This window comes from Lissotriton vulgaris, chromosome 4_1 (genome assembly GCF_964263255.1).
Source record: "Lissotriton vulgaris chromosome 4_1, aLisVul1.2, whole genome shotgun sequence".
NCBI classification, from domain to species: domain Eukaryota; kingdom Metazoa; phylum Chordata; class Amphibia; order Caudata; family Salamandridae; genus Lissotriton; species Lissotriton vulgaris.
The window spans coordinates 1,754,667,282-1,754,693,812 of record NC_141691.1 but is presented as its reverse complement, the minus strand read 5'-3'; the positions used below and the strand labels follow the sequence as shown (position 1 = coordinate 1,754,693,812).

At 49.8% G+C, this 26,531-nt stretch overlaps 1 protein-coding gene across 2 annotated transcripts in view; it reads left to right on the top strand.

The window, feature by feature from the left end:
- PABPC1 (poly(A) binding protein cytoplasmic 1) overlaps positions 1–21,478 on the top strand; it is a 338,040-nt gene extending 316,562 nt beyond the window's left edge. For both annotated transcript variants that reach the window (XM_086966062.1, XM_086966063.1), the window contains exon 15: positions 21,386–21,478. In XM_086966062.1, the coding sequence (XP_086822188.1) occupies positions 21,386–21,475 (90 nt within the window). In that variant the 3' untranslated portion in view covers positions 21,476–21,478. The remainder of the gene's footprint in view (positions 1–21,385) is intronic.
- The last annotated feature ends 5,053 nt before the right edge of the window (positions 21,479–26,531 follow it).

Genomic DNA, 26,531 nt, shown 5'->3' with positions numbered 1-26,531 from the left:
TTCCTTCTACCGCCAAAAGTGGTGCCAAAGGCCTTTTCCTCGAAATCGACGCCAAAGAAGTCGGAATCTTCTACGGCAGGGACATCTTCGGGTCAAGTGCTCGACCCTGAAGAGGATTCGGAGTGTTTTATAGACGCGGACACGGGGAAGTTAACCCTTTATAAAAGGAAGATCACTTCGCAGCCGGTGGAATCCTACGTCATTCCCCTAAAGAAGAAAAAGTTTCCACAGGACGCCTCAGGCCTCATGGAACCTATTCTACCTCCTCTGGGAAGGAGCCCAACACCGTCTCCAGACCACTCTGACAGTGGGGACTATGGTGAAGATGAACAATACACGTTCCCAGTAAATGAACCTGATGCACAGCCAGATTCTTTTTATGGCATTGGGGACCAAGGCACCCAAGATGTGGGGCAAGACCCACAGACCTTCAGTACACGTGCATCCCCTACGGAGGATTCTGCAGGTTTTCATGCACTCATTGAGAGGGCAGCTGCTAATCATGATGTGGACATGCATGCTGACCCAGTTGAGGAAGACTTTCTATTCGACACATTTTCAGTTTCGGAAAGAAATGTAAAGACACTGCCTATGCTCAAAGGGGTCCTCAAGCACGCTGCGGACATATTTAAAGAGCCTACCAGGGCGAGGGTGGTCAACCCACGTATTGAAAAAAAGTACAGACCAGCGCCTGCAGACCCTGCATACATTCGAGGACAGTTGCCGCTTGACTCCTTGGTGGTAGCAAACGCACGCAAGAGGGCCAACTCCCAAACAACGGGTGAAGCTCCTCCCCCGGATAAGGAGTCCAAAGTGCTAGAGGCAGGAGGCAAAAGAGTGGCTGCACAGGCTGCCAATTTCTGGCGTATTGCAAATACACAGGCTCTACTGGCACGTTATGATAGATCACATTACGACACACTAGAGCAGATTGTAGAACACCTGCCTCCGCAGTTTCAAGAGGGCACCAAAATGATTATACAAGAGGGACAACTGATCTCCAACGCGGCCATAAAGTGCGCACTTGATGTCGCGGACACAGCCGCTAGGGCCGTTAACACCAGTGTCATGCTCAGAAGACAGGCTTGGCTCCGCATATCGGGGTTCAAACCTGACATTCAAACAACCATACTTAATCAACCAGTCAATCCGGATAGACTGTTTGGTCCAGATGTTGACACCACCCTGGAAAAGATTAAAAAGGACACTGAAACCGCTAAATCGATGGGGGCTAATTTTCGGCGCTCAGGTGCCCGTGGAGTCACCAGAGGACAGATGGGTCAACAGTCACAGTTCCCTAGAGGTGGAGCACAGTCCTCGTACCCCAAACAAAACAAAAGGGGCTACAGGGGAAACAGCAACAAAGGACGTGGCAAAGGAGGCAACAATTCACGCTCCTCTGCCCCGAGCAACCAGTGACTCTCTGTCACTGCCCCCCGACCATTTAACACCTGTCGGGGGGAGAATACAGCAGTTCCTGCCCGTCTGGACCAACATCACCACAGACAGGTGGGTGCGACAGCTTATCCAGTACGGTTATTGTCTAGAGTTAAAGTCCACTCCACCCAACATTCCACCAAGGCAAAGACCTATGTCCGCAGAGCACTTGCACTTATTGCAGCAGGAAGTGTTGGTGATGCTGCAAAAAGGGGCAATCGAGCTCGTGCCAGTGGGGGAGGAAGGCACAGGGGTTTATTCTCTGTACTTCCTCATTCCAAAGAAGGACGGATCTCTCAGGCCAATTCTGGATCTCCGTCCCCTCAATCTGTACATACTGTCAGAGCATTTCCACATGCTTACACTGCAACAGATTCTTCCTATGTTAAACAAAGGAGACTTCTTAGCAACCTTGGATCTCAAGGATGCTTATTTCCACATTCCGCTACATCCGTCCCACAGAAGGTACCTCAGGTTCACTATCCAGGGCACGCATTATCAGTTCAAAGTCCTACCCTTCGGAGTCACAACTGCCCCAAGGGTCTTTACCAAGTGTCTGGCGACTGTAGCAGCGCACCTCAGGAGGCAGAACATCCATGTCTACCCCTACCTCGACGACTGGCTCGTTCAAGCCAGATCGGAACAGCAGTGCGCCGCGGACATGTCGACTACCATTCACCTCCTTCACGACCTGGGTTTCTCGTTGAATTACCCGAAGTCACACCTTCAGCCGGCACACGTCCGGCAGTTTCTGGGTGCGACAATCAATACCCTGACGGCCTCGGCACAACCAAACCAGGTCAGGATAGACGGCATACAGTCATTAATCCAGAAGTTCAGACCGGGACACTCGCTTCCAGCAAGAGTGTTCATGCAGTTGATAGGCATGATGGCCTCCTGCATCTTCATAGTCCCTCACGCACGGTTGCATATGCGCCCGCTCCAGGAGTGCTTAGCAAATCAGTGGACACAGGCTCAGGGACAATTAACAGACCTAGTGTTGGTTACCAGTCGGGCATACAACTCTCTGCATTGGTGGACTCCACACAACCTTTGCAAGGGCCGACTGTTCCAGGAGCCAGTGCCACAGGTTATCCTGACAACGGACGCATCTCTCCAGGGATGGGGAGCACACCTGCTCACTTACACAGTGCAGGGACTATGGACGACGCAGCAACAGAAGATGCACATCAACTATCTAGAACTGATGGCGATCTTCATGGCACTCAAGTCCTTCATTGTACATCTGTGCAACAAAGTGGTGTTAGTCCGGACGGACAACATGACAGCGATGTACTACATCCAAAAACAGGGGGGCACCCACTCACCACAGCTGTCTCACCTGGCTCAGAGCATGTGGAAGTGGGCCATTCAGAGGAACATCTTCCTCATGGCAGAACACCTCCCGGGGAAGGACAATCAGATGGCGGATCTGCTCAGCAGATACAGTCATCAAATGCACGAGTGGGAGATACATCCATCGGTACTCCAGCCGTACTTCCAAAGGTGGGGGCGTCCAGACATAGACCTGTTCGCCACAAGGGAGAACGCAAAATGCCAAAGCTTCGCCGCCAGGTTCCCACACCCCCAATCGCAGGGCAATGCGATATGGATGAACTGGTCAGGCAAATTTGCTTACGCTTTTCCCCCGACACCCCTGATACCACTGGTGGCGAGGAAACTACGGCAACACTCCATTACACTCATCCTAGTTGCTCCAACGTGGGCGCGCCAAGCATGGTACACCACGTTCCTCGAGCTCTCAGTGGTCCCGCATCAAAGACTGCGCCTCACGCCCAGACTTCTGACGCAGAACCATGGAGAAATTCAGCATCCAGATCCGCAACAGCTCAACCTAGCGATCTGGCTCCTGAAGTCTTAGAGTTCGGATACCTAAACCTACCTCCTGAATGCATGAACATCATCAAGGAGGCGAGGAAGCCGTCAACCAGAGCATGCTATGCCGCAAAATGGAAGCGTTTTGTCATTTACTGTGCAAACAATGACATAAACCCGCTAGATGCATCTATCCCTAACATCATTTGCTATCTGTTACACCTTTATAAGTGCAAACTAGCGTTCACTTCTATTCGGATACATCTATCCGCCATCGCAGCTTACCTTCAAAATAGGCAGCATCTCTCAGTCTTCAGGGTGCCTGCCATTAAAGCGTTTCTTGAAGGCCTGAAACGAGTCATTCCCCCAAGAACACCGCCAGCTCCCGTGTGGAACCTCAATGTGGTCCTCACCAGACTGATGGGACCACCGTTTGAGCCAATGCACTCGTGCGAACTGCAATTCCTAACGTGGAAAGTTGCTTTCCTAATTGCCATTACGTCACTAAGACGCGTAAGTGAGTTGCAAGCACTCACGATACAAGAGCCATTCATCCAGATTCATCCAAATAGGGTGGTACTACGTACTAACCCCAAATTCCTTCCAAAGGTGGTGTCACATTTTCATCTCAACCAAACTATCGATTTGCCTGCATTCTTCCAGAACCCACAAACAGTGGCGGAAAGGATGCTCCATACGTTAGACGTACGGAGGGCATTGATGTACTACATAGACAGGACACAACACTTTAGGAAGACAAAACAACTCTTTGTTGCCTTCTCACCACAACACAAAGGCAACCCAATTTCCAAAGCAGGAATAGCCAGATGGATTGTTAAGTGCATCCAAATCTGTTATCATAAAGCCAAGCGCACTTTAACAATACCCCCAAAGGCACACTCCACACGCAAGTTGGGGGCATCCATGGCTTTCCTTGGAAACATTCCTCTAGAGGACATTTGCAGAGCAGCCACGTGGGTTACACCACATACCTTTACAAAACACTACTGTGTTGATGTACATTCCAAACAGCAAGCAGCTGTAGGGCAGGCTGTTCTCAAGACACTTTTTCAGGTTTCTGCAGCTGGCACGGGCAACCGCCGCTGATGGAGGGACTGCTATGTATTCTATGCAAAGATATGAATTTAGCAGCCCACATGCCTCGAACTGAATATGCTACTTACCAGTATGCATCTGTTCTTGGCATGTAGGGCTGCTAACATTCATATCGCCCACCCTCCTCCCCGGTGCCTGTCGCAGCTGCAGATATACTATTGTATTCAATCATTAGCATGGACATCCTTTACACTTTTCACTCCATCCTCTGCCACAATGGCGAAAAACAATCTGGGGATGGAGCCGATGCCCATGCGCACTGTAGTCCAGGGGAGGAGCCACCCATCTCAGGATACTTCGAAGACTCTTCCAGGACAACAATGTGCGATCATCCGGACCCAACACTAGGTGGCGATCTAATGCAAAGATATGAATGTTAGCAGCCCTACATGCCAAGAACAGATGCATACTGGTAAGTAGCATATTCATTATTTGTTGCATTTATACAGATGTAATCTAGTGTACAGTTCCATTTGTATACATTTATCCGCCATAGCAGCCTATCTTCAGAACAGGCAGCACCTCTCATTATTCAGAGTGCCTTCCATTAAAGCTTTTCTGGAAGGACTTAAGTTTGATCCCTCCCAGACACCCACCGTCACCAGTCTGGAACCTGAATGTGGTCCTCACCAGATTGATGGAACCACCTTTTGAACCTCTACACTCTTGTGAGATTCAATTTCTGACCTGGAAAGTTGCTTTCCTAGTAGCCATTACCTCACTGAGGAGAGTTAGTGAACTCCAGGCACTAATCATTCAAGAGCCATTCATACAGGTCCACGCAAATAGGGTGGTATTACGCACCAACCCTACATTTATGCCTAAGGTGATTTCGCAGTTCCACATAAACCAGACCATAGAACTGCCAGTTTTCTTTCCTAATCCAGAAAATGTCGCGGAGAGATCCCTACACACGTTGGATGTCAAAAGGGCTCTAATGTACTATATAGACAGAACAAAGGGTTTCAGAAAAACAAAACAGCTTTTTGTTGTCTTTTCTCCACAACACAAAGGCAACCCCATTTCCAAAGTAGGGATAGCCCGGTGGATCGTTAAGTGTATACAGATTTGCTATGCTAAGGCTAAACGCACACTAACCATTCCACCACAAGCACACTCCCCACGTAAGTTAGGAGCGTCCATGGCTTTCCTGGGGAATATTCCTTTAGAAGAGATATGTAAGGCAGCCACTTGGTCCACCACACATACATTTACGAAACACTACTGCGTAGATGTGCATTCTAAACAGCAGGCAGCTGTAGAACAGGCTGTTCTCAAAACTCTTTTTCAGACTGCTACAGCTGGCACGGGCAGCCTCCGCTAACAGGAGGGATTGCTATGTAATCTATGCACAGATATGAATTCAGCAGCCCACATGCCTCGAACTGCAAATGCTACTTACCAGTATGCATCTGTTCTTGGCATGTAGGGCTGCTGACATTCATATCGCCCGCCCTCCTCCCCGGCGCCTGTAGCAGCTGCAGTGTTTACATGCATTTCATGCCATGGTCATCACTCACATAGTTCACTCCATCTCTGCCACAATGGCGAAAAACAATCTGGGGATGGAGAGGATGCCCGTGCGCACTGTAGTCCTGGGGAGGAGCCACCTATCTCGTGATACTTCGAAGACTCTTCCAGGACAACAATGTGCAATCATCCGGACCCAACACTAGGCGGCGATCTATGCACAGATATGAATGTCAGCAGCCCTACATCCCAAGAACAGATGCATACTAGTAAGTAGCATATTCGTTAACAATTCCCCCTAGGGCGCACTCTACATGCAAGCTAGGGCTTCTATGGCATTCTTAGGGAACGTACCCATTGTTAGTTTATCCTCTGAGGCGGAAAGCCGGAGGACTGCATTTTGCTTCATGTTTTAAAACCTCTTATTTCATTGTTCTGATTTAAAAAAAAAACATTGACCTTACTTGCACTGATAGCGCCTGCCTATATGCGCTGAGCAGCCCTCCTAGACACCCCCTGATACAGCGGCATCCAGCGCTGACACAGGGTAAACGCCCATACCGCCATCACGGTTCGAAGGTGGAGCCACGCCCACTGCAAGGCCACGCCCATAACACTCGCTACAAATGTGTCGGCCATACCAGCGCAGCCGACGAGCGCAGCGGGAGCGCCGTTTGCGCGCCGAAGGCGCGCCTAAGGCAAGCCCGTCTGCGCACGGCCGGGCCTAGGGCCAGAACCCCTGTCGGACAAAGCTGCCTCTAAGGTAAGCTACTCACGTCGGGACCTTTTAAGTCTCAGACCCACCATCGTTAATGATATTCATGATCTTGAAGGACCGTTCACCAGCTGCACCCTCTGCCACCCAGTCCAGCTCAAACTCCCTAGTCGACCCGACATGCCCTCAGCCCTTAAACTGGCCACTCTGAACTGTCGCTCTCTCCCCAAACACGCGTCGTCAATTAACCATCTTATAGAAGACCATGAGATCGACGTTCTGTTCTTGACGGAAACGTGGCTCTCCGATTATTCGGACTCAGATATGGTCCTAGCTACCCCCCCCCCCCCCCCCCCGGGGCTTTCTTATTCAGTCCCTACCTCGTCCCTCCGGTAGGGGTGGTGGTGTTGCCATCATCCATCGGGACCATTTCCCCTGCATAGCCAATGATGCGCACGTCCTTGATTCTGAAAGCCTTCGGTTCACGATCCAGTTGGCCCCGACTAACTCGCTATCAGGCCCCTTAGTCTATCGCCCTCCCGGTCATTCAGGCCCTTTTTCCAGTGCTCTCCTGGATATGGTAGCATCGCAGGCCCGCTCTACTACCAACTTTAGGAGACCTGAATATTCATTTTGATGACCCTCTAGATACAGGGGCAGCCGACCTGATCACAGACCTGGCGGCCTATGACCTCCACCTCTTAAACTCCGGAGCTACACATAACAAAGGTCACTTGCTGGACCCGGTGTTCACTAACATCCCCACCATGCAAGCTATTGAGCCCCTCCCTTGGAAGGACCATTTCTTAGTCTCCTTCCATCTGCCAGGAGTTTTCAGGAAACCTCACAAACCTCCCACTTATACCAGGGACTGGGCATGGTCCAAACTCTCCATAGAAGACTGGGCCAGAACCCTGAAGTCAACTACCCCTACTTACTCGGAAGATCCGGCTATCGCTGACAGTAAATTCAGGGAGTGGATTGTCACATCCCTGGACTCCATACTTCCCATTAGAACCCGGGAGGATAAAAACGGGAAACCAGGATCCGCCCCATGGTACACCCTGGAACTTCGGATGCTACGCAAAAATTGCAAGAAAGCTGAGCGGCTATGGAGGAAAGACTGGCAGCACGCCAGCAAGGAAGTCTACCAGAAATCAGTGAGAATATACAAATCAACCCTGAAACTCACCAAAGCTTCCCATTACGATACACGGATAAAAAACTCGACCAACTCAACAAGGGAATACTTCCTTATCGTAAAAGAGCTATTGAAAATACCAGCTCCTTTATCCTCCAACACCCCAAACCCCCCCCCCCCCCCGGTAGACCGAAGTAATGAACTGGCTACCTACTTAAATGACAAAATCGCCCGCATCTTAGCCTCCCTTCCCCCTCCTTGTCTATCAAGTCACATGGACAATGAAACACCCACCAGTCAGACAGGAAGCAGCCTGCGCCCTCAACTAGCGACGTTTAGGGCAGTAACTTGGAACGAGGTAGATTTAACCATGGCCAAAATGAAAAGCGGATCACCTCTGGATCCCGCACCTATTAGATTTCTCAAAACCGTAGCCCTAGTCATCGTGCCTACGATCACGGAGCTCATAAACTGCTCGCTCGCCCAAGGCTCGGTCCCCTCTAGCTGGAAGAGTGCAGTAGTTAAAGCACTTCTAAAAAAAAAACCCCAGCTGGACCCAGCCGATATGGCAAACTACCGGCCAATTTCACTCCTTCCTTGCATTAGCAAATTAGCCGAGAAACTGGTCAATGGACAATTGTCACAATTCCTCGAGGTAAACAACATCTTACGGCAATCCCAAACTGGGTTTCGCCCTGGCCATGGCACAGATACCGTCCTTCTTGCCGTCATCGAGGAGGCAAGGCGCATTTTGGATTCAGGAGGGTCAGTGGCAGTGATCCTCCTGGATCTTAGTGCAGCCTTCGACACAGTTAACCATCGTGTCCTTCTCCATCGGTTGGCGGCAGCAGGGCTCACAGGGGCGGCGCTCAGGTGGATAGAGTCCTTCCTTGCTGGGCGCTCGTTCCAGGTATGGGATGGTAATCACCATTCGACCACCCTCCCCCTCACGAGCGGGGTCCCCCAGGGGTCGTCTCTAAGCTCCACGCTTTTTAATGCTTATATGGCCCCTCTCGAAGATGTGGTTACCCCCTTTGGGATTAAAATAGTGAGTTATGCTGACGATACACAGCTGGTCGTCTCTCTATCCCAACTGGACGACCACCCGGACAATCTGGCAAACTGCCTCACGGAAATCCACAATTGGATGTGTGAATCATCACTTAAATTAAACGGGTCAAAGACCGAAGTTATGCTCATGGGCAAGCAATGGGCTACTATCCCCCCGTCGGTCTGGCCAGACGTGTTCGGGGAAATTCCCACCCCGAAACAAGAAATTAAGACCTTAGGAGTCTGGCTGGAACCCGAGCTTTCGATGAAAACGCAAGCATCCAAAACAGCAGGTACCTGTTTCGGGCTTATGCGCACCACCCGCAGGATTCTCCCCTTACTCCCGCCCGCATCTAGAAAACTCCTAGTCCAAGGTTTAATACTGGCACGGTTGGACTACATCAACATGGTATATCTGGGAGCTCCAGAGGCCACCATGGCTAAACTTCAACGCACACAGAATGCAGCAGCCCGACTACTTATGAACCTTCCCTCCAGAGTATCAGACAAACCAGCAATCAAGGCCCTTCACTGGCTGCCAGTGCGCCAAAGGGTGGAATTTAAGGCCATGTGTACTGCACACAACTTGCTGAATGGCGCTGGCCCTACGATCCGCAGGGACCTGGTTACTCCTTATAAGGCCCCCAGATCCCTTCGGTCTGAGAATGAGCGTCTGGCCAACATCCCCAGATACAGGAAGACACGGACCGGTGGCCGACGCTTCTCCGTGAAGGCATCTGCCGGGTGGAACTCCCTCCCCCGTACCCTTAGGCTGGAACCTAGTTATCTGATCTTTAGAAAAAAACTGAAAACGCTCTTATTTCCAAAATAAAGTCCCTTCCCTCTTTTCTCCCCTCTCCTCTGGATAATACAATCAATATAGCGCGGGGATGCCTTCGGGTCACCAGGCGCTCTACAAATCGTTAAATAAATAAATAAATTACATCTGCAAAGCTGCAATATGGTCTACACCACACACGATCACAAAGCACTATTGTGTAGTTGTGTTAGCAAAACAAGCTAGTGTGAGCCAGGCTGTTTTACGAACACTATTTCAAGCCACTGCAACAAATACAGGTTAGCCACCGCTTGGGAGATAACTGCTGTATTGTCTATGCTAAAGCATATGATCTCAAGATCATATACCTTGAACGGAAAATGCTACTTACCCAGTATGCATCTGTTCTTGGCATATAAAGCTGTAGTCATATATGCCCACCTACCTCCCTGGGTACTTTTATTTGTTGCAGTATCATCTTACTTAGATTCTTTATACATGGACATCTCTTTCTACTCTTACTAACTCCATCATCACCGCACGGCAAAACAATTGAAGTCTATGTCCCTGTGCACTGTGCGCTATCACCAAAAGGAGTCGCCGCCTACCTTGTGACTGCAAAGACTTCTTCGAACAAACACAAATTGCAAACATCCGGACTCCACACCAGATGGCAATATATGCTAAAGCATATGGCTCTACAGCTCTATATACCAAGAACAGATGCATACTGGGTAAGTCGCATTTTTCTTACAAACCCTTCATAGGAGACACCCTGTTTGGAAGTGAGATAGATGAATTCCTACAACAAATAAAGGACAATGAGACGGTCTGGTCCATGAAAGCCCTGCAACAGAGGGGCACCTTCAAAAGAGGAGGTTTTAACCTCCGAAGACCCATGGGAAGGCAGGCTGGGGGGGCAGGAGGTTAGTGGGTCTTAACAGGTCAGCAACATCATCAAATACATGGCAGTGGACAGCAATCAAACGAGCAGTCTGGGTTCGAGGCATGTGGGCTGCTGAATTCATATCTGTGCATAGATCGCCGCCTAGTGTTGGGTCCGGATGATTGCACATTGTTGTCCTGGAAGAGTCTTCGAAGTATCACGAGATAGGTGGCTCCTCCCCTGGACTACAGTGCACATGGGCATCGACTCCATCCCCAGATTGTTTTTTTCCGCCATTGGGTTCGGATGTGTTTCGGTTCCCTCTGTCGGAATCGATAGTTGTTTAACTTTCTTTACTTGAGACCAAAAGGTCTTTAGGACTCGCGTCGGTATTGTCTATCGGTCGGGTTGGTTTATTCATCGGCTCCGATCAACTGCTGCCCTTCCGCGTGCTGTCGGCGCGGACGATTCAGAAAAGGAGGTGGTGATGAACAGAGTGTCTGAATTAAGCAGACCACTCTTACCCAGTCCAAAGATCAGGGCTTGATCCATCACCGTTATTTATCTCACTGCCCCATCCCAGCTCAGAACCTGGCTATATGCAAATCAGTCTGTCCCTGGCCCAGTGCATCATGGGAACAGGGCAGACTAAACTACCAAGCCAATTCTTCACCGGAAAGGAGACAAGCTACCGGAGACCGGTTTCTGGCATTTCAGCCGTCTTCGGCCCGGCTTGCTTGAATCCTGATGGAGCAGTGAGAAAGGGACTCATGTCTGAGTATACCCTGCCACACCTATAGTGGCCAAAAACGATTCAGAAAAGGGGGTGGTGATGAACAGAGTGTCTGAATTAAGCAGACCACTCTTACCCAGTCCAAAGATCAGGGCTTGATCCATCACCGTTATTTATCTCACTGCCCCATCCCAGCTCAGAACCTGGCGCGGACGGGCCTACACGACGCTCCAGACTACTTCATCATGGAACGAAGTCCATTTAAGAGGTGCCCAGTGTGTGCCTCAAAGTACCCGCACATCGACGTGCACCCTGTGTGCAACAAGTGCTTCTCGCCGGACCACGACGAGGCCAAGTGTATGGCCTGCTCCAAGTTCTGGTCGAAGAAAACTCTCAAGCTACGTCGGGCCGCAAGACTGCAGGCCCAGAGTTCGGCACCCCCACCGGCAAACATCTTTGAGGGGGATGTTGACGACGACACCATCCTAAATGTCTCTGACTCTATCCCGGCGTCGGAAGACGAGGAAGACTACGACGCGGAAGACGAAGAGTTCGAGGAAGTCGTCGAGGAGGTAGGGGACGACGACGGGGCCATTGCCACCGTAGAGGATAGCTCAGAGGAGGAGCTTCCTCACACTGACTCCAGGGCCACCCAACATTATAAGGCCCAGGTGGAGGGATCGCCTTCGGGCCTTACCCAAGACCTCAACACTCGTCCCACGGCTCCGCCTTCTGGCCCGGCCACGGACATTGGTGCGGCACCACTCCCGGTCCAGAAACCGAAAGTGAAACCATCGGGGTCGACGCCATCCGTATCGAAACCGAAAGTGCAAGTCGCACTGGTTAGATCAAAGGCTTCGGAGGCCTCGGCGCCAAATAAATCCAAGATGGCCGTCGAGCTCAAGAGCCACCCCAAGATGGCCGATCCGAAGATTCCGGTGTCGAAGCCAAAGGCGAAGATGCCCGACGCGGCTGCGTTGGCGCCGAAGTTGGTCGACGCTCCGAAGAGTCGCGTCGACGCCAAAAAGGTCGGTGACCATCAGAAGGCCCCAAAGAAGCGTCAGGACGACCCCAAGTCTCTGGCTGCACCGCTCCCAGTCGACAAGGCCAAAGGGGGTACTGCGCCGGCTCCGAAGACTGCGGCTTTGGTTGCCGACCCAAATCCGGCCTCGGAGGACTCGCTCGAGCCGGTCCGTCCCTCCGCCTCATTCACCAAGAAGGTCACGGAGTCCCTTCAGCGTACTCGGGAAGAGGCCGCGGCGCTCGAGCCAGGGGACACTGTGCCGCCCAAGCTCCACAGAAACCGGCGCAGGCGCCGATTCACTTCACGCTGCCGCCGAGGACGGCGCCGAAGGCTTTCACTGCGAAACCTGGGGCCGGAGTGCCCTTGAAGCTGGTTTCTATGTCGAAGGCATCATTGGTGGTTCCAAACCCACGGCACCAACCACTAGCAGCGGAGGAGCGTCGAGAGGTCATCATCGACGCCAACACAGGCAAGCTCTCTCTCCTTAAACGGAAGATCACTCCAGAGCCAGTGTTGGAGCATTTCCACATTCCCCTTAAGAAGTTGGACTCTGCGGGTGCATCTGCCCCTATGGAGCCTGCATCTCCACAAGGTCTGGAGCTCTCGCCCACTCATTCAAACGCTGGAGAGGGTGACAGGGACGAAGAGGATGAGTATGCTTATCCAGTTTACTCAGACCCAGAAGAGGTCAATGAGCCATGGTCTGCCGGGGGCGATCCTGAGGACCCTCATTCGGGACACGAGCCGCAGCTTTTTGCTGCAAAAACTTCCCCAACAGAAGACTCTGCAGCCTTCAACGCTCTAATTGAAAGAGCTGCGGCCAATCATGACGTCGACCTCCATGCAGACCCAGTGGATGTCGATTTTCTTTTTGACACTTTCTCAGTGGCTGAAAAAACTGTCAAGACATTGCCAATGCTCAAAGGAGTGCTAAAACATGCGCCAGAGGTTTTCAAGGAGCCCACCCGGGCGAGAGCCATCAATCCTCGTATTGACAAGAAATACAAGGCAGCGCCCACTGACCCAACGTACATCAAGGGACAGTTAGACTCTTTGGTTGTCTCCAACGCACGTAAACGAGCCAACTCGCAAACCACGGGTGATGCTCCTCCCCCAGACAAGGAATCAAAGGTGTTTGAGGCTTCAGGGAAACGTATTGCTGCGCAGGCAGCCAATATGTGGCGCATATCCAACACGCAGGCGCTACTTGCACGCTACGACAGGGCACACTATGACACCCTAGAAACCCTTCTACAGCACTTACCAGATCAGTATAAGGAGGCTGCTGAAATGTTGATTCAGGAGGGGAAACTTATCACCAATGCCTCAATTAAATGTGCTCTAGATGTGGCTGATACCGCCTCACGAGCAATAAACACTAGCATTCTGCTGCGCCGGCATGCATGGCTCAGAATATCAGGCTTTAAACCAGACATTCAGACTACCATCCTAAACCAAACAGTAAATCCAGACCACCTGTTTGGGCCAGAAGTGGATGCCACCCTTGAAAAAATGAAAAAGGACACTGACACTGCTAAATCTATGGGTGCCCTACAGTCCCAGCAGTTTCGGGGTGGTTCCTTTCGCCGCTCCAATAACAGAGGCACCTCGAGGGGTCAGGCGTCACAATCCACACAATTCTATAAAAGTAACACCCAATCCTCATATACCAACAAGGGTAGAGGTGGTTACCGTGGCAACAACGTCAAGGGCAGAGGACGTGGCAATAACAGCTCCAGGTCCTCCACCGCCAGCAAACAGTGACGCCTTGTCACTGCCCCCCGACCACACAACACCAGTCGGGGGGAGACTCCAGCAGTTCCTGCCCGTGTGAAAGTCCATCACCACGGACAGGTGGGTCAAATCTCTTATCCAATACGGTTATTGTCTGGAACTCACTCCACTCCACCAAACATACCTCCAAAGAACCGTCCTATGTCCGGCGAGCACTTGCACTTGTTGCAGCAGGAGGTCAAAGTCATGCTGCAAAAAGGGGCAATAGAGCTCGTTCCACTGCAAGAAAGGGGAACAGGGGTTTACTGCCTGTACTTTCTAATCCCAAAAAAGGACGGATCCCTCAGGCCCATCCTAGACCTCAGACCTCTCAACTCGTACATTCTGTCAGAACATTTCCATATGCTTACTCTGCAGCAGGTTCTCCCACTGCTTCAGCAAGGGGACTTCCTGGCAACTCTGGACCTCAAGGATTCATACTTTCACATTCCCCTGCATCCTTCACACAGAATATATCTAAGGTTCACCATTCAAAACCAGCACTACCAGTTCAAGGTTCTGCCTTTTGGGGTCACCACGGCGCCCAGGGTCTTCACAAAGTGCCTGGCGACAGTGGCGGCGCATCTAAGACGTCAGAACATCCACGTCTACCCCTATCTGGACGACTGGCTCATTCAGGCGAAGTCGGTCCAGCAGTGCGCCAACCACGTGTCCCACACCATTCACCTCCTGCACGATCTGGGATTCTCACCGAATTACCCAAAATCCCATCTCCAGCCCGCCCACATACGGCAGTATCTGGGTGCGACCATAGACACTCTGGCGGCCACAGCACAGCCAAGTTCAGTGAGAGTCAGCAGCATTCAATCGCTGATCCAAAACTTCAGACCTCGACACTCGCTTCCAGCAAGAGTGTTCATGCAGTTGATAGGCATGATGGCCTCCTGCATCTCCATTGTCCCGCACGCGAGACTACATATGCGTCCGCTTCAGGAGTGCTTGGCACGTCAGTGGACTCAGGCTCATGGGCAGTTGAAAGACCTAGTGTTGGTGAGCGGTCGGGCATACAACTCTCTGCATTGGTGGAATCCACAAAACCTTTGCCAGGGCCGACCGTTCCAGGAGCCTGTGCCACAGATTATCCTGAAGACGGACGCTTCTCTCCAGGGTTGGGAGCGCATGTACTCCATTACACAGTGCAGGGACTATGGACACTACAGCAGAAGAAGATGCACATCAATGTGTTGGAACTGATGGCAATCTTCATGGCCTTAAAGGCGTTCAAAGTACATCTGTGCAACAAGGTCGTGTTGATCCGGACGGACAACATGACGGCCATGTACTACATTCAGAAACAGGGAGTAACACACTCTCCGCAGCTGTCTCATCTGGCTCAGAGCATGTGGAAGTGGGCCATTCAGAGGAACATCTTCCTCATGGCAGAACACCTCCCAGGCAAGGACAACCAGATGGCGGACCTGCTCAGCAGGCACAGCCACCAGATGCACGAGTGGGAGATACATCCATCAGTACTCCAGCTGTACTTTCAAGCTTGGGGTCATCCAGAGATAGACCTGTTCGCCACAAGGGAGAACGCAAAATGCCAAAGCTTCGCCGCCAGGTTCCCACACCCGCAATCGCAGGGCAATGCGATATGGATGAACTGGTCAGGCAAATTTGCGTACGCTTTTCCCCCAGCACCCCTGATACCGCTGGTGGCACGCAAGCTCAGGCAGCACTCGATGACTCTCATCCTGGTTGCTCCAACGTGGGCTCGCCAACCATGGTACACCATGTTTCTGGAACTGTCCGTGGTACCGCATCAAAGGCTTCGTCTCACACCCAGACTTCTGACGCAGAGCCATGGCGACATTCAGCACCCAGATCCGCAACAGCTCAACCTGGCGATCTGGCCCCTGAGGTCCTAGAGTTTGGCTACCTTAACCTTCCTCCAAATTGCATGGACATCATTCGGGAGGCAAGGAAGCCCACTACTAGAGCCTGTTATGCGGCCAAATGGAAGCGGTTTGTCATTTATTGTGCGAACCACAACATCAATCCACTAGATGCTTCCATTCAGAACATCATCTGTTACCTGTTTCATCTGTACCAGTGTAATTTGGCATATACTTCCATCCGCATTCACCTGTCTGCGATGGCCGCATACCTCCAAAATAGACAGCACCTTTCACTTTTCAAGGTGCCTGCTATCAAAGCTTTTCTGGAAGGACTCAAAAGGGTCATTCCACCACGGACCCCTCCAGCTCCAGAATGGAACCTCAATGTGGTTCTTACAAGACTAATGGGTCCTCCCTTTGAGCCACTACATTCCTGCGAGCTTCAGTTCCTGACTTGGAAAGTGGCTTTCTTGGTAGCAATTACATCGCTACGGAGAGTTAGTGAGCTGCAGGCCCTCACAATCGAGGAGCCATTCTTCCAGGTTCATGCTAACAGGGTAGTGCTCCGCACTAACCCTAAATTTCTACCCAAGGTTGTGTCTCAATTCCACATAAACCAAACAATTGAGTTGCCAGTGTTTTTTCAAAATCCTGAGTCACTGGCGGAGCGGATGCTCCACACCCTTGACGTCAAGAGGGCCCTAATGTATTACATTGACAGGACCAAGGATTTTAGGAAAACTAAGCAGCTTTTTGTTGCCTTTGCGTCACACCACAAAGGTAACGCTATTTCCAAGGCTGGTATTGCTAGGTGGATCGTGAAATGTATTCAAATCTGTTATGCTAAAGCAAAACGAACTCTTACAATTCCACCAAGAGCCCACTCCACCAGAAAGTTGGGGGCCTCTATGGCCTTCCTTGGAAACATTCCCTTAGAGGACATATGTAGAGCAGCCACATGGTCTACCACACATACATTTACGAAACATTACTGTGTAGACGTGCACTCTAAACAGCAGGCAGCTGTAGGGCAGGCTGTTCTCAAGACACTTTTCCAAACTGCTGCAGCTGGCACGGGCGGCCGCCGCTAATGGAGGGACTGCTATGTATTCTATGCACAGATATGAATTCAGCAGCCCACATGCCTCGAACTGCAAATGCTACTTACCAGTATGCATCTGTTCTTGGCATGTAGGGCTGCTGACATTCATATCGCCCGCCCTCCTCCCCGGCGCCTGTAGCAGCTGCAGTGTTTACATGCATTTCATGCCATGGTCATCACTCACATAGTTCACTCCATCTCGGCCGCAATGGCTAAAAACAATCTGGGGATGGAGTCGATGCCCATGCGCACTGTAGTCCAGGGGAGGAGCCACCTATCTCGTGATACTTCGAAGACTCTTCCAGGACAACAATGTGCAATCATCCGACCCAACACTAGGCGGCGATCTATGCACAGATATGAATGTCAGCAGCCCTACATGCCAAGAACAGATGCATACTGGTAAGTAGCATTTGCAATACCAAGCCTGGCAGCAGCAACCAAGACAATCCTTTCGGGGCAGGCAAAGATCCGGGGGGCAACCCTCCAGAGGGGGAGGAGCAAACTCTGTGATTTGCCCGAGAGAACAGAACTCTTACAATCAAGAATGGAAATAAAGGAACTCCTACAAAAACGAGCTATAGAGAGGGTACGAAAGAGGGAACGCAACAAAGGAAACTTCTCACCTTCTTTGTACCAAAGCAAGATCTTACGCTAAGACCTATCTTAGATCTCAGATTCATAAACAAATTCATTCATGCTTAGCATTTCAAGATGTCAACAGTACAGGATGTAATCCCACAGTTACAAAAAGGGGATTTAATGGCAACAATAGATCTAAAGAACACATCTGCACACGTTACCTCGGGTTCAACCACAAGGTCACTCCCTACCAATTCAAGTTCTTGCCCTTCGTAATAAAATCAGCACCAAGAGTCTTCACAAAGTGCCAAGCAGCAGTAGCACCATCCTTAAGGAGAGGAATCCACATTTATCCCTACCTAGACGACTGGCTGGTGAAGGCAAATTCAAAGCAAAGATGTTACACACACGTTCATCCGGTGATCCCACGCTGCAAGAATTGGGGTTTTCAATAAACCACAAAAAGTCATCAACAAAACAGGAGCAAGAAAATCCTTTCGAGGAGCAAGATTTAACTCCAAGGTTGCATGGGCATACCCGACCCAAAGAAGAATACAAGCTATCAAACAGCAACTGACCTCTACCTGAAAGGTCAGTCTTTGACAGTGAGGACAGTGGTGAAACTCATGGGCATGATAGGATCATGCATTCACCTAATCACCCATGCACTTCTCCACATACTCCCTCTGCAGGAGTGGCTATGCAACAGTTGCTCAAAAACCACAGGTAGTTGAGAGGATCTAGTTGTTGTAACTGAAAAGGTTCAGAAGGAGATACAGGCGTGGGCATTCAAGTACATAACACTAGACAGACCTTTCAAATCAGCAACTCCCACAGAGACCATCACAACAGATACGTTTAGGAAACCTGAGGGTACGGTGTCAATGGAACACTGCAGACTCCATTAAGCACATAAACTTCATAGAGATGAAGACGGTGTTCCTGGCACTAAAGGCATTCCAAGAAGCACACCTAGGAGGGAAGATAGACTGACAATATCACAACAATGTTTTACCTCAACAAGCAGGGAGGAGCAAAATAATTTACCCTAAGCAAACTAGCTGAAGAATATGGAAATGGGCCAATTCAAGGAGAATCAGCCTACAGACAATTCACCTGCCAGGAAAGGACAACACAGAAGTGATCAACTCAGCAGACAGAACAGCAGCTCACACGAATGGGAGGTAAAGTCAAGGCGCCTGCAACATGTCTTCAGCCTCTGGGGGACACCAGTAACGGACCTATCCGCAACAATGGAGATTAAAAAGTTAAAATGTTTACCTCTAGATTTCAAAACCACCTATCAAAAAAGAATGCACTGTCGCTAAACTGGTCTGGGACGTTTGTATATGTTTTTTCTCAGATTCCAGAACCAGGTACCCTTGACCTCGCAGCTTGGCCCCCGAGTACATAGAGCTCGGACATTTAAACTTACTGCTGGCGATACTAAAGGGGGCAAGAAAACAAACCACAAGACCATGCTATGCAGCTAAAGGGAAACGGAACACCATATGGTGTACAGAAAACAGTACCCTAAATTCAATTTCCACACAGGAAACCATGTTCATATATCTCACACACTTGCTTGACAGCAACATCAACTACTCAAGCCCAAAGATGCACCTGGCAGCAATTGTAGCCTAAGGGAGATTCATGTAAAGGTTTCTTCATAGCACCAATCATCGTAAGATTCCTGGAAGGGTCCAAAAAGATTGCACTCCCAAGGAAGACTCCAGCCCCAATGTGGAGCTTAAACACAGTTCTAACACAACTAATGACAGAACCATTCGAGCCTATGAACTAAGCAGAACTCAGACACATCACTATAAAGCCTGTCTTCTTAATAGCTATAACATCTCTACGGAGAGTAAGTGAACTACAAGCATTAACTATTGATGAACCATGCATTCAAATCCACAAGGACAGGTTATCCTAGGGACAAACCCTCAATTCCTACCCAAGGTAGTTAGCAAATTCCACATGAACCAAAGCATACAGCTAGCAGTCTTTTCAAAAACCCACTAACACGACTAGAAAGAAGACTTCATACCCTGGGCATAAAAAGGGCTTTACTATATCCTCTACGTGAGACCAAGCAGTCCAACAAAGGAGCACCCGTGACAAAGAGGACAATTCCACATTGGATTGTAGAGGCAATTCAAGTGTGCTATACCTCAGCAGGAAAAACTTTGAACTTAAGGCCCACTCAACAAGGGAAAAAAAAGGCAACCCTAACCTTGTCATGGCCAATGTGCCAATAAACACTATGTGCAGCAGCAACATGAGCATTTCCACACACCATTACCAAACATTACTGCATGGATATACAGATGACTAAGGAAGCTCAGTGGGGCAAAAGGTACTTACACACCTTCGCGAAATCTTCATCTTACCACATGACATAATCTAATGCACAGCATGTGAATCCAGAAAAGGATTCATGCTGTATAACGAAATGATTACTTACCAGTAGGAGTAATTTTGCAACGTTTTCTGAATGAACATGCGAACTACCCACATCCCCTCAGAGGTAGAAGGCAAACCGGTGGGGAAAGATCACTTAAAGAACTAACCATTAAAGATGGTAAGATTTAATATATATACCCTATTTTACCAAGTAAGGAAAAGGGGTGGGGGGAGAATTGGAAAATGGATACCACTCACAGAAACTTCTGGGGCACCATCTGTCGTCACAGAAAGGATGGGCCTAGCACCAAATGATGATCAACGATGCGTCCGAGGTGGAAAAAAAGACCATTCTGGACCCAACCACTAGATGGCGGGATAATGCACCGTATGTGAATCCAGAAAACTCTTCAAGCTGCAAAACTACTCCTACTGGTAAGAAACCATTTCGTTACCAGGCAAAAAGTGGGGGTGATTTTGTGAAAAATGGCTACTTTCCTGCAGTGTGCATCTTCAGCCACACGTCTCGAACTGAAACTATTACTTGCACTATAAGTATCGTTAGTTACACCATAAGTGTGGCAGGGTATACTCAGACATGAGTCCCTTGCTCACTGCACCACCAGGATTCAAGCAAGCCGGGCCGACGACGGCTGAAATGCCAGAAACCGGTCCCCGGAAGCTTGTCTCCTTTCCGGTGAAGAATTGGCTTGGTAGTTTGGTCTGCCCTGTTCCAATGAGGCACTGGGTCAGACTAATTTGCATATAGCCAGGTTCTGAACTGGGGTGATGCAGTGAGCTAAATAACGGTGATGGATCAAGCCCTGATCTCTTGACTGGGTAAGAGTGGTCTGCTTAATTCAGACACTCTGTTCATCACCACCCCCTTTTTTGAATCTTTTTTTTTTTGGGACATCTCCCTATACATCACTTCACATTCCTCCCAAACCACTGTGTGGGAGAACAATGAAGCTGTTGACCTTGTGCATTACCAGCTAAAGGAGTCACCTTACCTTGTGACTCGAAAGACTTCGAAGAGAAGCACCTTGCAAACATCCAGCCGGACTTTAGATGACAAGAGTATGCACAGCATGTGCATCTACAGCACTACATGCCACGCGCAGATGCTTACAGGGTAAGTAACATTTTCATTTTGCTTCACTGACTTTGCCCTGGTACTTGAGATTTTTTGGGCTTAACCGATCTTTTTATTACAGGAATGTAGTTTCAGCTATCTTGGAATTCTGCAACCTGTTTTTTCCCCTTGCTGTGTTTTTCATCTTTTTTTTAGTATATTTCTATTGCTTTCATATTTTAAAAAATTAATTAACATTGCCTTTAAAATAAAATAGTATTCAAAACTATATGTAAATGTGTACCGAGGAACTCTCTTGTTAAAGTAGACTACTGTGCAGAAGAGTGATAAGTAGTTTTACAACCAGAATACCTTTAAATTAATTTTCATCCCTCTTCATAGGTTGATGAAGCTGTTGCTGTATTGCAAGCTCACCAGGCTAAGGAGGCAGCACAAAAAGTTAACAATGCCACTGGTGTTCCAAGCGTTTAGCACGTGAGTATTTGCTGTACTTCATTATGCGGAGAGGAACAGGGAATAATACATTTCTTACATAAAAAATTAGGTGCAAGTCAAGTAATTGACTGTATAAAGATACTACTCTTTACACACTCATTTGATGCTTACCTCATCTAAAGGTAACTAAATTGTAACTTAATGTGGGCATTTTGGAACTGTATGCCTGTTGATGAAGATATTTATTCTTCATTTGAAGTTACCTTATGTAGGAAGCTGGAATTTTGTTGCAGTTGTGGCCCAATTTTTTAGTTCTCTCTGAGCCAGCGTGCATGCGCTGCTCGGAGAGCATTCAGTAGCTGCTTTGGGAAGTGTTCCAAAAGCGGCGACCAGCTCGCTAGAGCGCGCACAAGCATGCACACTGCTGCGCGCGCATCCCTTATGTGCTTCGCGTCATCGCGATCACTTTCATAGCGATTTTGATCGCGATGACTTTCTCTTTGTGATTGTGGCTAGAGGGTACATATACACAAGGTAAACAGTGTGTGCTGGAGAGAGAAGCTAACTGTTCTCATCTGTCTAGTCAATCTTGATCTCATCTTCTCATTTTCTTGCTTTAACTTTCTTCTTTCCAGTTCTCTGTAACTCCCCACATGACTTTCCCATTCCTTTTCCCATCCTTATTCAATTTTCTACTCCCCCCGTGCCTCCCTCTGTTGGTTCACTTGGTCATTCTGTGTTCTTCACATTTTCTCGTCTCCTTTTCACATCCTTATTCAATGTTCTCCTCTCCCAGTGCCTCCCTCTGTTTCATTCGGTCATTCTGTGGTGTTCACATTTTCTCGTCGCCTGTCTTCTTTCTCTGACTTCTGTTCCACTTCTTTTCTCTTTTTCTGTTCTTGTCCTCACTTTGCTCTAGAATCTTCTCTCTAATTTTTCTCGGTTTACCTCTGTTGACGCGATGGACTGACACAAAGCTGTGGCAGCAGGAATTCATGTTTTCCTGGCCACGTGTATGTACACCATGGGAGTGGCCCATCCTTGGCACCTGGAAGGTTACCAATTCAGTTGTTTTCTTCTGCAAGAGGTAATCAAACATGGCACAGTAGCTCAAGGTTCTCCTCTGTGCGGTATATTTTTAAATGTTGCAAGGTTGAAGATTTCTTTTTAGCAACTCTTCCTCCCTGCTCATGTGCTGAACCGCAAGTGGCTGACCCTTTTCTATGCCTTGTTTCGAACTAAGCTGAGTACAGTGACGGACCAACCACTAATTTGATGTGGTGAGAGTGGACGGGCTGCATAATGGGTTTGGGGTTTCCTCCCTGCTAGATTAGAGCTTCTTCACTGTAGATTTGCACATTCCTCCAAAATATTTCAGATTTTTGTGTTTTATCTGCAAAGCAGGCACTTGGACTTTGCTATACTCCTCTTAACCCCTTGCGCGCTAGCGGTGTTCGAGGCATGTGGGCTGCTGAATTCATATCTGTGCATAGATCGCCGCCTAGTGTTGGGTCCGGATGATCGCACATTGTTGTCCTGGAAGAGTCTTCGAAGTATCACGAGATAGGTGGCTCCTCCCCTGGACTACAGTGCGCATGGACATAGACTCCATCCTCAGATTGTTTTTTTCCGCCACTGGGTTCGGATGTGTATTGGTTCACTGTCGGAATCGATAAAAAACTTTCTTACGACCAAAAGGTCTTTAGTCTTATTCGTCGGTATTGTCTAGCGTTCGGTGCCTACTCGTTCCGGGTCGGTCCCGAGCTGGAGTCTACAGAACCGCGTGCTCTCAACGCGGAAGGCCCAGTCGAGGACGCTATCGACTGCTCATCATGGACCGTAGTCCGTTCAAGAGATGTCCCGTGTGCAACTCTATCCCCACATCGACGTCCACCCGGTGTGCAACAAGTGTCTGTCGCCGGATCATGATGAAGCCAGTTGCATGGCTTGTTCCCGTTTCAGGTCCAAGAAGACGCTTAAGCATCGACGTGCTGCGCGCCAGGAAGCCCAGCAGACTGCACCGGCGCCTGTGGACATCTTCGATGTCGGGGATGACGAAGGAGATGACCGGGAAGTTGAAGAAACCTTGTCAAATCCGTGTCGGAGGTAGACTACGACGCTGAAATGTTTGAGGCCGAAGAAGTAGTCGAAGAGGTAGGAGACGACGAAGGGCCCTTGGGGGCCATGGAAGATAGCTCGAGCGAAGAGCTACCTCAAACAGACATTGTGGCCGTACCGCTTCAACAGGCTCAGGTCGAGGGATCGCCAGTAAGCCTTACCCAAAACCTTGAAATGGGTTCTACAGCCCCGCCTTTGGGCTCGGCTACGGACATTACTATTGAGCCGCGCCCTGAGAAATCGAAAGCAAAACCATCGGTCTCGACGCAGGTGAAAGCACCGGTACCCTCCACGAAACCGAAAGTGCAGGTTACCTTGGTCGGATCCAAGCACTCGGAGGCGTCGACGAAGCACAAGGCTCTGGTCGAGCCGAAGACTCAAGTCAAGGGCGTCGAGACGAAGTCTGCCACGCCGAAGACAAAAGTCAAGGTGGTCGAGTAAATTGGCACCGAAGAAGGTAGACGCCAATAAAGGGCTCGGTGATCCGAAGGCTCTCGAGACTCCGCGCCAACAGGATAAGGCCAAGAGCGGTGCAACCCACGAGTCCACGCCTAGTGGTGCCTCGAAGGATCCCAGCGACTCGGTGCAGCCGTCCGCCGCTTTCACCAAGAAGGTGACCGACTCCTTAGAGCGCATCAGGTAGAAGGCCTCGACAGTCAGCCCTAAAGATGCTCCGCCCTCGAAGCCGGTTAAGAAGCCTCAAAAGGGGTCGACGCCGATCCATTTCACATTGCCGCCGAAGGTGGCGCCGAAGGCTTTCGCCCCTAAGTTGGGAATGGGTGTCCCTGAGACGGTGCCCTCGGTGCCGAAGTAGACCACAGGGGTTCCAACCCAGAAGCATCGACAATCTTCGTTGGAGGCACAACGCAAACACTTTATCGATGCTGAAACGGGCAGGCTTTCCCTGCATAAAAGGAAAATTGCCCCGGAAAGGCCTACAGAGTCCTAGAAGATTCCTTTGAAGAAGAAGGATTCCACTTAGACTCCTGTTCTTGTGGAACCACTCTCTCCACAGGCCCATAATGCCTCGCCCACTTACTCTGACGTGGAAGCTGGTGAGGGTGATGATGAGTACAGCTATCCTGTCTACACAGACCCTGATGATGTCAATGAGCCCTGGGCAGCGGGGGCTGACCCTCACTCTGACCCGGACACTCAACTCTACGCAGTGAAAACGTCACCCACTGAGGATTCTGCGGCTTTTCATGCCCTCATTGAACGGGCGGCTAAGAACCATGACGTCCAGCTCCATGCTGACCCTATTGAGGAGGACTTTCTCCGACACCTTTTCCGTCTCAGAGAGGACTGTGAAGACTCTCCCTATGTTAAAGGGTGTCTTAAAGCATGCTGGGGACATTTTCAAGGAGCCTACCAGAGCCAGGGTAATAAACCCTAGGATAGAGAAGAAGTATAAGCCAGCACCTACTGACCCTACTTACATCAAGGGACAGCTCCCTCTAGACTCTCTTGTTGTTGGGCTAATTCTCAAACGGGTGATGCTCCTCCCCCAGATAAGGAATCAAAGGTGTTTGAGGCATCAGGGAAAAGGGTGGCAGCTCAAGCGGCGAATATCTGGCGCATTTCCAATACACAAGCACTTCTAGCGAGGTATGACAGGGCACACTATGACACACTGGAGACCCTGTTGCAGCACCTGCCAGACGAATACAAAGAGGCAGCTGAGATGCTCATCCAAGAGGGGAAGCTTATATCCAATGCTTCTATTAAATGTGCACAGGACGCAGCTGACACCGCGGCCAGAGCTGTCAACACTAGCGTCATGCTGAGACGACATGCCTGGCTTAGAATCTCGGGATTTAAGCCAGAGATACAGACCACCATTCTTAATCAAACCGTTAACCCTGATCGTCTGTTCGGCCCTGAGGTGGACACCACCTTAGAAAAGATAAAGAAGGACACGGACACTAAGTCCATGGCGGCCTTGCAGTCCCAGCAATTCAGGGGTGGTTCTTTTCGTCGCTCAAGCAATAGAGGTGTTTCCAGAGGCCAAAGCTCATAACCCACGCAGTATTATAAGGGCAGTACACAATCCACCTACATCAGTCGTGGTGGATATCGTGGGAACAGCGCCAAAGGCAGAGGAAACAACAACGCCAGATCCTCTGCCAACAACAACAAACAGTGACGCCTTGTCACTGCCCCCCGACCACGCAACACCGGTCTGGGGGAGACTTCAGAGGTTCCTGCCAGTCTGGAAGTCCATCACCACAGACAGGTGGATCACAAAACTTGTCCAGTACGGTTATTGTCTGGAGTTAACATCCACTCCGCCAAACATACCCCCAAGACACCGTCATATGTCTGCCGAGCAGTTGCACTTATTGCAGCAGGACGTACTCGTCATGCTGCAAAAAGGGGCAATCGAGCTCGTGCCTGTGGAAGAAAGGGGCACAGGAGTTTACTCACTGTACTTCTTGATTCCAAAAAAGGACGGGTCCCTCAGACCCATACTCGACCTCAGACCCCTCAATCAATACCTTCTATCGGAGCATTTTCATATGTTGACCCTGCAGCAGGTACTCCCGTTGCTCAGTAAAGGGGATTTCCTCGCAACTTTAGACCTAAAGGATGCGTATTTTCACATTCCGCTGCACCCGTCGCACAGAAAATACCTCCGGTTCACCATCCAAAACCAACATTACCAGTTCAAGGTTTTGCCTTTCGAAGTCACCACGGCACCCAGGGTGTTTACAAAGTGCCTGGCGACAGTGGCAGCGCACCTGAGGAGACAAAACATTCACGTCTACCCTTGTCTGGACGACTGGCTCATTCAGGCAAAGTCAGCCCAGCAGTGTGCCGCCCACATGTCCCACACCATTCACCTCCTTCACGATCTGGGATTCTCACTGAATTACCCAAAGTCCCACCTGCAACCCGCCCACATACGGCAGTATCTGGGTGCGACGATAAACACTCTGGCAGCCACAGCACAGCCAAATTCAGTGAGGGTCAA